Below are 12,232 nucleotides of genomic sequence, written 5' to 3'. Positions count from 1 at the left end.
TCATATTTATTAATAAACTTCTATAAAATACTGGCTTTGAATAAACATAAATGCTTCTTTCTGGTGAGTTTTCTTATTGTTTTGATAATTTAGTTGTGATGAACTATGATCTAAGAACATTAATGCTTAGTAAATCCCACTGCAGTAACTTATATGTCACACTTAATTATTGGATTAATCCATTTGCTAAATGACAAAACCTTGTGTACAATTTTTGTTAAATAATTTAAGTCATTTATAAAGAAAATAGAAAAGAAAAACATTCACTGGTATCAACTTCTTAAATATGAGGATTTACATTTTTGGTTTTATGTAACTGTAAATTGAATGTAGTTGGGAGTTTGCATATTCATAATACAGACAGTGGGAAAATATCACAATTGAGAACTTGTTTTAGATGTGTTTTGACATTTTAATTTTAATTTTATAAATTTATAGACTATTATTTCATCAATGATTAGCAAATTAATCAATAATGAAATAATCATAGATAAGTAATAATGGGTCTAAAATGACAATCATATCTATTCAAGGCAACATACAGTCTGTGTGTCTTAAAGGCGTGTTATCGATGCAGCTGTATATTACTCTTGAGCCCACCCAGGTCTGCTACTTCACTGTGATGCCAGGCATTCACTCATAGCTGTCTTGTGCAGAGGGAGATGTGGAGCAGCCATTCAGGGGCCTTCAAACAGCCCACACCCCCCTGGATTTAACACCAGGCAACATGATCCCAGACACTGCCAGGCAGTGTGGGTGGTGTCTAACTCAAGGTCTTCAGTATAAACTGTGAACTATAATTTGCTTCGGTCTTATTCTCTAAATAAACACTTGCTGTACATTTGGGATCAGAGTAAACCAGACACCGAGTATGCATTTCTGTTTAAAAAATAATTTAAACAACATCAAAGACATTGTGTCGCCACTTTATCACAAACAGAAACCCTATCCTGGACTGTTATCTGATACAGAGACAATGAGGGACACACCCATACCTGCTTCATCCTCTCTGGTCCCCTACACCAGCCGAGACTCTCTATAAAGTACTTCTGTGCTGACACCTTTTGGTAAGAGGACAGAACTGTTCCAGTAATGAAAACGTCCTACCTTGGCCGTGTTGAATTAAAGCCTCCATGAAGTCTCTAGTATAATTCATGTCCATCGTAGCTCAAGTGGTTTCTAGTTGAATTCTCTTTGACACTACATCACGTAATAAAAGGAGAACATAGTACTGAACTATGAGACAGCAGGTTAGAAGGGCTGTGTGCTGCTGTGCTGCTATTCCATTCAAATACAGTAAGGTCTTTTTAAATGTTGGGTTTTATGTTCATTGCAGGCTGGGCTAAAACACTGAAGGGCAGATGAAAGGTGGCAACTGCCACATGTTCTCATCTGGACTGCTCTGCCTCTTCGCCCTTCTTGTGGAGGCACAGGCAGGAAAAGCTGAGTGTGGCTTAATTGGACTCACATTTCCCAGTCTCTGCTTAGTCATATATCAGGCATCACAATGGAAAGTTTTCAAGCTGACTGCGTATTAAGGTAAAATCTGAAGGTTTAATATGTGGCTTAAGCAGAAGCACTGATCTTCATCAAGCTAACATCTTGAGCAAGTCTTCATTAATATTTATGTGGAAACTCTGGAAAATGGTGCATGTTCTTTAACATGAAGAGAAAATAATTTGACTGTGTGTTCTGCACCCAAACATATAGGATGTACATGTAAATAATGTGCAACAGGACAGTAGTTAAAGCAGATCACTTCTCCCCAGCAGAGGGCAGAATTAACCCCATCAGTCATTCATGTGCAAACATGTATTTATGGTCTACTATACGGAAATTTCAATAGATTAAAATATCTGCATGTTATTAAAGTGGCCTCTAAAGACAATTCACACACAAGAATGAAAGCACAAACATCAAGGGAAACATGCTCTAAATCCAGGAAATCTACAAATAGGGAAAACACATGCAACTAGAATTGCTAGACTGAAAGTGCTAGAGGGAACAACAGGGCTTAATTTGGATAAGGCGCAACACCTCAGATACCCACCCAACCAAAAAACTTATCTTTCAAAAGGAATTGAAACATATTTCAAAACAGCACAGACAACAGAGCCAGCGGTAAATTAAACAAAGGGCTGACTGAGATAAGACTGTTTTCCTGGGGGTAATGGTGCCAGACTACAAGCTGCTGAGATAAACGCTGGTCCTCACATTCCCAGAAATGCTGCAGCAAATTTCCGGAAAGACATTGTTTGGATAAATTGACCACATGTTCAAAAAGTGAATGGTTAAAAAATATCAAAACTTTATTATCTTAGGTTTCATACATAAAGCCTGAAGGACAAGCAATCTGTAACGTTACTGTTACATCATCACTCCCACTAGCATCCCGGAGCACTTCCGGTGGAGCAGTTCTTTCTGTATCTTACACCTGTTTGTGTTTGTTTTGTTATTTGTTGCATTTCTAGATTTGGGGAATTTTTCCTAAATGTTTTGGCTCTATTGTATGTGTTTTGTCTTTAGGGGCCACCATATTTGATTCTGCACAAGCCATGAAAATTAGTTAAAGGCTTGAATATTCTAAATTATTTTAAAAATACCTAATATCTACAAAATTTAATATTAGGCAGTATTTCCTTGAAAAAAAAGTATGCATATATACTGCATACTGTATATGTATATTTATTTACACACCTTCATGTAAATAGTTGATCTACAAGACCCACATATGCGTACATAAAGCAAGTATAGACTATAAATAAATATTCTAGGATAACTGCCTGTGTCTGCACTTGATTGGTACAAACATACAATATATCAGCATTACAACACTGATGATCATACGGCCCCATAAGTTAACTTCCAGGTCAAAGCCTTATGTTTCATTTTGCCCCTAAACATCTCCCAGGAGGCCTTGTATATATAATATATTCAAAAGACCACAGGACACATTAACTGAGAAACATAACTGAGAAAGCGGCAGAAAAGAAACACACCATCTCAGTGACGACTGTTGCAAACAACTGGTGCGTGATGAAATTCTCATTCAACAGGGTATTTTAGATGTTCAATAAGCCAGCTTCATTTATTTGCTTTGTGATATTCAGAAAACAGAACAAATGAATATCGAATGGGTATGTGCCTTGTAAAAATCTCCCCTGCACATGGCCTCTTTTTAAACACAAGTTAATCACTTAACATTGTACATACATTTACATAAAACAGGTATGGAAATGTTTCTATACGATTCAAAGTCAAATGTTGAACTTAAACTTAATAATTTGCCATTAGAGCAAGCCACAGGTTGGCACAGTTGTTCATGCATCCAGTAAAATGACACCTAATTGGCAGTCTGGTTGTTATTTAGCTGTATGGAAAATGACAAGGCCATTGCTTAGATCATTAGAAGATTAAATTATCCTTCTCCCACCCCCCCTAGCAAAAGCAGCACACAAAGAAACGCCCAGATAGCCTCCTCTGGAGATAAGAAGAAAGAAAAGGAAACAGATAAGGAGGAAAAAGGAGGACGAAGAACTCAGACAAACCTTCTAGGATGTCAGACCAGACCCTCTGAGCCCCCTGTTCCTTCCCAGGGTCCTCTGTGAGAAAGTGCCTGTCTCCCTGAAGCAGACAGGTCTTCAAGGCAGCAACTGGACACTCTGAAGGGTGTACAGGGTCAGGACAGTCTACCTCAAAAGGTGCACTGGATAAGGTCTCTGAGGCGACGTGAAATTGAGAGATCACTTTCATAGGAATGGTCTTCTCCATGGGTTTCTTGTTACTATCAACATCAGCAAAGTCATAGCCCACCACTTTTTCCTTTGTCAGATCTCTGAAATTGTGTGTGGCTTTTGATGGAGAGGTCAGTGGCTTGTGGTCAGGATCAAAGAACTCAACATTCTGCTGCTTCATCATCTCAACATCATTTGAGAACTCCTCAACAGTACCTTTAGTCATCATATCAGATTCCTCAAGAACACATTGTTGTTCTTCCTTTTCAGTAGGCTCTGCTAACAAAGGGAACATTTGCAGGTCCACCACTGCATGTTTACCAGATTCACCCTCAAGTACTACCTCTTCAAGTACCTTCAAAGCTAGATCCAAGGTTTCTCCTTTTGCTCCATCTTGGATGAATTTTTCTGTGGGCTTTTTAATCATAGTTTGCAACTTGACACATTCAGACTCTTGACAAGCTGATGGTGGTTGAACAGCAGTCACCCTAACTAATTCCTGCAGCACTTCCTCCACCGGGGCACTGGGAGACATCTGAACAGTTGACATGTCTTTGGGGATCTTTGTTAGCAGTGGAGAGGAAACAGAGAATAAACAAGGTGGTAGCACCTCCTTTACTGAGACAGGATTTTGAATGGCTCTGTCTTGACCAACTGATGCATTACACTTCTGATAGGAGCTTCTGAAGTCTTTTGGAGGCCTCCCAGGTTTTTCTCGCTCTTCTCCAAGTCTCCTGTGGCGGTAAATGTGTCTGTCCATCATGTCTTCCTGGCTTTCTCGTCCAGTCCCAGGTTTTGTGGTGTACGATGTGGGGACCTTCACTGTCTGGACTCCAGCAGAAGAAGATGCTGGGCGATGGATGCGTTGAAGGGGTGCAGGCATTATCTCTGGTGGCAGGTGCAGATAGTCACGGAGATATGCAATTCCTTCATTGGTAAGATAATAATAGGCATGTTTCCAAGCAAAAGTCTCTCTGACATAACCTTTTGATTTGAGAGAACCCATGGCACGAATCACTTTTAGGTTGCTCACTGCCTTGACATCAGGGTGCATGGACCGTGGACGCTTGTCGTTCTTTGCCACAATGACACCATCCCTGAAGAGTAGCTCATAGATTGCCCTCAGATCAGCTAAAGGCATCACCATTCCAGCCACCATTTTGACTCCTTTAATTTTCTTTCAAGGCCTTCCAGGAATTTCTTCTTGAAATATCTCTGACTACAACCTCTTTACTATACTGTATTTGCATGCAGCAACATCACACAAATAAAAATTAAAATTAAAATCTTTCCTTCTGCATCAGTTTTTGCTTCACTGTGATAAAGGATTTATCTACCAATTGTCATCATGAGTCAGCATGTAAAAAGAGAAACAGCGATGCTCACAACCCCTCCTACCTTTTCTCAGTCCTGAGTCGAAAGAGAACCAGTGTGGACAAGAGGCGAGAGGGAAGGAAGGAGGAGAGTCCAAGAGGGTGTGTGCACACAGGATGCAAAGAGAAACCAAAACGATCAGAGGGAGCTGAGTAGTGAAGGTTTGTACCCTGTGTGGCTGATGGGCATTACCACTACAAACCCACCACCACCTCATATAAGATTCCTTTATGTAATCAGTAAGGATTATGTAAACAATGTAGTTCTAGTTGCTCTGTTTGCTGTGTTCAAATTGATGATAGCAGATGACCTAACTAATGGTGGTTAGATGACATTATCTAACCATAACTTTAATCCAATGTGTGAAATGTGTTATCCATATCTACTCATTTAGATTACACTTCAACACTGGTATTCAAAAGCTGAGGACCTACAGGATCACCAAACTGTATTACCTCACCTAAATTTCTCAAACTGCACTGACAATCATGCATGAACTTGTGCTGAGAAAATGTATCTGTTACACAGCGACACACTGGGTTGGAAACACTAAGCAGTGGTACAACAAATGCAAATGACTACAGTTTACTGGCCCACACCAGCAATAGCATGGAAAACCTGCTGTAAGTAAGAAAACCTTTAGGTCCATAGGTCTTTATTGGTGCTGGACCCATGTGACTAATAATAACCAACAGAATGAATAACAAAAGCACTGAAATAATAAAGAAACACACATGTTTTGTACCTGCAGAACAGTGCAAAACTGTAACACATGTTTGCTCAAACAGGATGTATACATTTAAATATTATGCTTGATATAATCTGTACAATGTGACCCTCACTGTGACCATTGTCAATGGGCCTGAAGCCAGACTCCCCACTGGGACACTAGTAAGCAATAACCCAACCATCTGGAAGACATATAGGATAGAAATTTCATAACAACCTCCTGAAAGCTTATTGAATTTCACATCCCTCATGTGCATGTTTAAAATGATATTGGATATTAGTTTAATCATATTAGTTAAAAAAAAAAAAAGGTACATTAACAGCTAAATTTGTCCATACTGGCGACTTGTGTTTTGAATCAAGTAATTACTTTACCAATGGAGTAATATATAGCTATTTCTAAACAAGTCAACAATCTCAGTAGTTATTGAGAACTAAGATTTTATGAGTCTTAATCTTTGTTAATTATTGTTTTACAATATTAACAAAAAATGTTACAAAAACTGTTACTGTATATTACTTTGAGAAATACTTTTTATTTGCTGTTTTTTAAATGACTGATACTAAAATAGAATATCATACGTATTAAAAATTGTGGCTAGAAAGTTGCTAGTACTTTGTTACTATATCTCCATTTCAGGCATGTAATAGAATTCACCATTTTCCACTAATTTATGGTATTCGATTAAACAAGACTTAAAATGCATGTTGCTCCTCTGCTGATTTCTATCTTTTTATTTAGACATCTTGCAGAGCAAGTCAGTAAAAGCACAAAGATTTATATCAGATAACTCAGAATCACAGTATCTACTGAGAGTTGTTGTACAACCGATGCTCTGTTTTTAAAAGCTGGTTGTGTGTATCCAGAGGAGGAAGAGCTGACAGATAAAAAGGAACCTCGTCTGATAGGCGGCAGAGATGACAAACAAGCCACTATCAACAGGCCTGAGGAGAAAACCACCATCCACACAACAACACACAACAGGGGCAGCAACATTTCACTTTAAAAGCAAGTGACTGATGGCATTTAACATGTGACTCTGACGAAAAGCAAGAGGAGAAATGAACAACACTCCTTGTGTGTTCAACTGCTGAAGGTGCCCAAAAATAATAAACTGTCAAAGCCTCTATTCCTCTCTAAAGGTTGGGAGGTGTGTCAGGGAGTTCTTGTTCTTCTTTTAAAAAGACGAAAACCTAAAGGTCAACCACTGAAAGTGTACTGACAGAGTCTATAATCTCTGGTCTCCCTGCTTTTTCCTCATAGCCCACATCCCCCAACCAATGGAAAAGCCATCAAGTCATTTCTTTTCCCTAAGAGGAGACAATTGTGCCTGTGTTTAAGTCTCTGTTACTCAATCTCCTCGGAGACTGATCGACACTGGAAAGCAATATGGAGTGCAGGATACCTACAGCTGCCAGTAGGAGCTAAAAATACAGCCAGGAGGTCTGGAAAGTGTTTGCAGGGGATGGTGATTTTTCTCCATTTGCTTTTAAATAAGCTGCACTGTTTCACTGTCATCCTTGCAACTTAGCTATCAGGATAAATCACTCCCTATAGTGCCCTCTGCAGATTGTAGCAGGAGCCTTGTAAAATGATAAAATAACTGAGAAGCTTCAATTTTTGCAAATATGGGGGAACATCTGGTATCACTGTTCTAATTCTAGCAGTTACTGTTAATTCATCCCCTGCAACTATTTCACAATCCCCTTAATGGAAATCACTTTTGGCCTGTTTGTTTGTCACTCTTTGTCAACAAAATTAATGTGAAACAGATTTCCTTCTCTACTGGGAGTGATGTTTCATAATGAACTGCTGGGAGTAACAGAATGCAGAAGAGGCGATAAGCTTAGAAAGGACTCCAGCAGGGTTAAACAGGTCTGGGTTCAATGGTATTAGCAAATAATTGCAACAGCTGATTAAGGCCTTTCGACAGTATTGTACAGCTTTGTACGATGTATTTGAAAGTCTCAACACTGAACTTTGCAGGCAGAGATAACCCCACATGCATGGCAACATCACTGCAAATAATTTTTGCGCCAAACGAGATCATACCAGGCAAATGATGTGCTGCCAGTTCCCTGGTATTTTAATAGCCTGTCAAGATAATATTACAGATGATATATTGAAGCAGTAAGAGAAAATATGTTGAAGATAGCATTGTGCAAAGTCTTGATATATGGCACTGCTGGTAAAATCACATTTGGTAGAACAAACGGATCTCTTACAGCGCAAGAATTCAGTGATATGTTGATTCATCTAATACTTGAAGGCCTGTGTTGAGTTGGTTCATTGGATACAGAGACTTTATCTCCATGTGCTCCCCATTACCTGTCCCGTGGCTCTAAATCAAACAAAACAGCGGCAAGAACAGACTTTTGTTTGGTTGCTACCATCAAACCACTGATGGAGAGAAATGAAACAATCTCTACCTGCACAAAACCTCTTGGAAAATCTTTACTTGAGCATAACATTTTAACACCCATAGTTATGCTGAGCAGCTACCCCATGTGAATGTGAGTAACCATGAAACCTTTGCCTGGATATAAAAAAAAAAAACAAAAAAAAAACTTTTATTTACTTTTATTGTGTCCCTTCTTAAGCCGTGGTGAAAGCTCATTGCCATGGTGGAGGTGGCACAAGACGAGAGAATGTAGACAACTCAAGGTGACAGTGGCTGCTCTAAAACAAACCCATTCAATTCTGCTGGCAGATGAAGTGCTCTCTGCATTCCAGTAGATACTTTATAGAGAGTAATTTAAGCTATATGGTTGCCTTCCAAATTGTTAAATGCAACTCTGCATTTTGAAGTTTGGAAAAGGACCAGTGGGAAAGATCCTGCAAGGACTATTTTCTTAAAAATACACACACACACACACACACACACACACACACACACACACACACACACACACACACACACACACACACACACACACACACACACATCTGGTGATAAATTCTCTGACTAATCTACAACTCTCACACTTCAACATCCATCTAATATTCTGCGCAATAAACACTGAAGGTCATTCTGTTTGAATGTCTGAATTTAAATAAAAGCCAATTCCTGTGCAAGTATCAAAGGGTGTCTCTTCATGTCTCCTTCTGTGTTCCAACTGTTCTCTCTGTTCTGGAGTTGGTATTTACATCTGTCCACCTCATGTTAACTTAAATACAAAGTCTGCCATTTTTGACAAAGCAGACTGATTATCTGCTGATGCCTCATTAAATACCTCCCTGAGCTATTTGTAAGTTTTCTTTGCCGCTGAATGTGATGTTTTGCTGGGAGCAGGTGGTGGTGAATGTCGCTTGACAAGAGCTTCAGCCATCGTTGCGTTTACAAGATAAGAGGTTATAATACGCCCTATGAGCAGCGCTCTGTCTTCAGGGCAGACTGGAGGCTACAGTGAGTCGCCATCGGAAAGTGATGAGATGGGCTGGGGCTGGCTAGTTGGTGTGCTAACTTCAGTAGAAGGAAAGATGTGATAGAGACAAGAGTTACAACTTGGCGTTGCTTTCCACCCCTGGAGACAGCTCTCAGTGAGTAAAGGAATTAAGTTTGGTGATTTCTGCGTCTGACATCTCAACATTGTGAACTTTGCAGGCAGAGAGAACCCCGCCCTTCTGGGGCATGGAAATGTTAGAACAATCGCTGCAAATAATTTTTGTGCCATTTGACTTCAGCCCATCTGGGGCTAGACACATGAAATGAGGAGGCAGCTGAGGTGAGGCAGGCCACCCAGGCTTTAACTGGGTTCACAAATTCATAGCTGATAATTCTCCTTGTGCAAAGTGCTGAAAGTGAATTTCCTGCAGAGTGTTGCTCTGTTGCTGAAAAGTTGTGATAGAGCAGAGAAATCACACACTGTGGCATTTTATTTAACCTGCAACACCATGAGATAATGTTTTTCTGGGTATGAGGAAGATTCTTCAACATGACAAAGCAAAGCAGCAGAAACAAAAGTTTCAGCTGGTGCTGCACAAACCAGTCAGGCATCAAAAACGCACTGGAACATGAACTGTCCAGAGGGCAACTGAGCTAAAATGGCTGATACTATGAGCAGCTACGCACCATGATTTGGCAAAAACCACTGAGTCTTTATGAGAAAACCTTGGCACAAAGCAGCTGCAGTGTCGACAGAAACACGTAAAGCATGTAATTGTTTAAATGCTGCTCATTGCAAAAGTAATAGAACAGAGTTTATCTAAAAATATTGCTGATCTAAAATGGCCGACTTGGAAAAATCAATGACTGTACTTCGCCAGAGTTGCCAGTTTACCAAATCAGATCGCAAGAGCATCGTGTGATTAAGAGGAACCACACCGTAGCAACAGAGGAGGGGGAAATATGAGAATTCCTCTGTGTGTGTATGTGTGTGTGAGTCATCAAAAACCCATGGTAGGGTGCGGCCGGCCAGGAATGCCTGTAACCATAGTAACATGACACACCATAGAAATATGAGTAAATACAGAACAAGTCCAGAACAGTGGTCAGAGGCGATAGCATTGCTACTGGCAACCCACAAAACAGACTCGCTCTTCCTGGAAGTGAGAGTTGCTCAGTGGTTCATCACCACGCAACCCTGACTGACCATCAAAACCTTTAGATGATAAAAACATAAAAATAAAACTGGCAAACTGGCAAGATGAGTGAGTGCAGTCTGGTTTTGATGTTATTTGGAGAGAGTGATTTTTCATGTTACCATGCACACACACTTTGATCTCCTGGCAATAAAACCTAAACACAAAATACAAAGCCGACTATGGGAACATCAACTTCCATCATTAAAGGTAAACCCCACTGAAAATATGTGTGTATATGTTGATCTGTATGTATCTGTATCTGTAAGTACAAAACTTCTGCATCATGCTATTGCCTCCACATAGCTCAGAAGCTTTGCTGGAGGCAGAATTTCTTGTGATTTATTGGCAAAACAAAGGTTGTTTACAACATACCAGTAAACAGCAGAGAAGTGAAATATGCTGCAGGAGTGGTGCGAGAAATTTCTGTGAATGTTCTGATATGCTTTTTTTTGTGCTGTGGCTCAAAGTTGCCGTGTGGGTACATTGTTACTGCAATCTAAGCTGAGTAACAGAGTAGATTAGCCACAGACAGTAAGTATTTGATCATCATCTTTAAGTTTACTTCTTGGTTCCTGAAGGTACTTTGGTACTTTGCAATTGCTTGGATTTGAATCCAGGACACAGAGGTCACACAAAAACACACTCAAAGCTCCCTAAACTACGTGGATTACATCTAGCAGGCTGCAGATGGAGATTAGCTCTCTGTCTTGAGAAAAGAGTGTAAAGGTTGGTTTCGGTTCTGACTTATTGGCATCAAGTTAAAAAATACAAGGACTAATCAGTGATGCATAAGAAAAAACCTCATTAAATCATGTCTAATATAAACCCAGGTGTGTGCACTCGTGTGCATCTCCCTTTGCCTCTGTGTTTGACAACAGCACACATAGTTACTGTACACTAGAGTGACTTTTTCCTCTATGGAGGCGACAGGGCCTAAATCAGGCAGCTCCAGTGTTTCAATTTTGTTGGGACATCAGTCACGGCTCATTAAAATACCCTAATCCTCAGACTTTGAATACTGTCTACTTCATACGTGCTAACTAACTACCAGCTAAAGAGGAAACTTTGTCTACAACTGCAGTCTCTGTGAGGATGTCACCTTTGGGGATTTAATTGGTAATGGGTAATCTATCCACCATGGTGCAACAATGGTGTTTTTGACTGCCAGAGAAGCAAGAACAAAACTTAAAGGCACTTTGGCAAAGTCCTGCATGACAGTCTTGTAGCTAAAACTCTCTCTGGTTCAGAAAAGACCCTGAGGCCACCCTTGTCAGAATGATATGTGTGGGGTGCCATTAGTAGAGGCCTATATTTCAGCTTGCACTCCTCGTAAACCCACCCCTGACAGTGTGAAAGGGCCTTCTTTAAAATAATCCCTTTCTCCAGCTCCTCTCCTCTCTGTCCATCTCCCCGGTCTACACTCCCCTCTCCCTCAGACTTTGCACCGCCATGAGAAAAATGCCTGATAGTAACAACAAAATGCCCAGAGTAGAGTGGCAAAGAAGAAGCCTCATGAGGAAAGAGCAGATTTTTTTCATACGGCACGGCGTCTTGCTGGCTGTCGTTGGCTGTTTTGCCTGCGGTGAGGGTTGGCGGACAAACAGCCCCTGCAGCTTTTATAACTTCGCCTCATGCCATGGAGGTTCTGGAAGTGGCACAAGCATGAGGGCTTTATAACTTACAATTACTGACAAGCTTAAATGTCAGTGGGAGGCATAAAAAAAAATTCAAGAGTATGATTTTGTCCTTATGCTTTAGTATAACCACTAGTTACATAAGCAAAATATAGCATATACAGTATATTATGTGT

At 40.1% G+C, this 12,232-nt stretch overlaps 2 protein-coding genes across 6 annotated transcripts in view; both read right to left on the bottom strand.

Moving 5' to 3' along the window:
- The window catches only part of pleca (plectin a), a 102,826-nt gene that overhangs the window by 49,691 nt on the left and 40,903 nt on the right, over positions 1–12,232 (bottom strand). The gene's annotated exons all lie outside the window — the stretch shown is intronic.
- On the bottom strand, positions 2,980–4,967 carry LOC139633959 (uncharacterized). Its single transcript, XM_071500136.1, has one exon. The coding sequence runs from the start codon at positions 4,891–4,893 to the stop codon at positions 3,439–3,441; it is 1,455 nt and encodes a 484-aa protein (XP_071356237.1). The 5' UTR covers positions 4,894–4,967; the 3' UTR covers positions 2,980–3,438.

This window comes from Trachinotus anak, unplaced genomic scaffold (genome assembly GCF_046630095.1).
Source record: "Trachinotus anak isolate AG129_WGS33_773 ecotype Australia unplaced genomic scaffold, CSIRO_AGI_Tana_v1 ptg000016l, whole genome shotgun sequence".
Lineage (NCBI taxonomy): Eukaryota > Metazoa > Chordata > Actinopteri > Carangiformes > Carangidae > Trachinotus > Trachinotus anak.
This window is presented reverse-complemented; position numbering and strand designations above follow the sequence as displayed.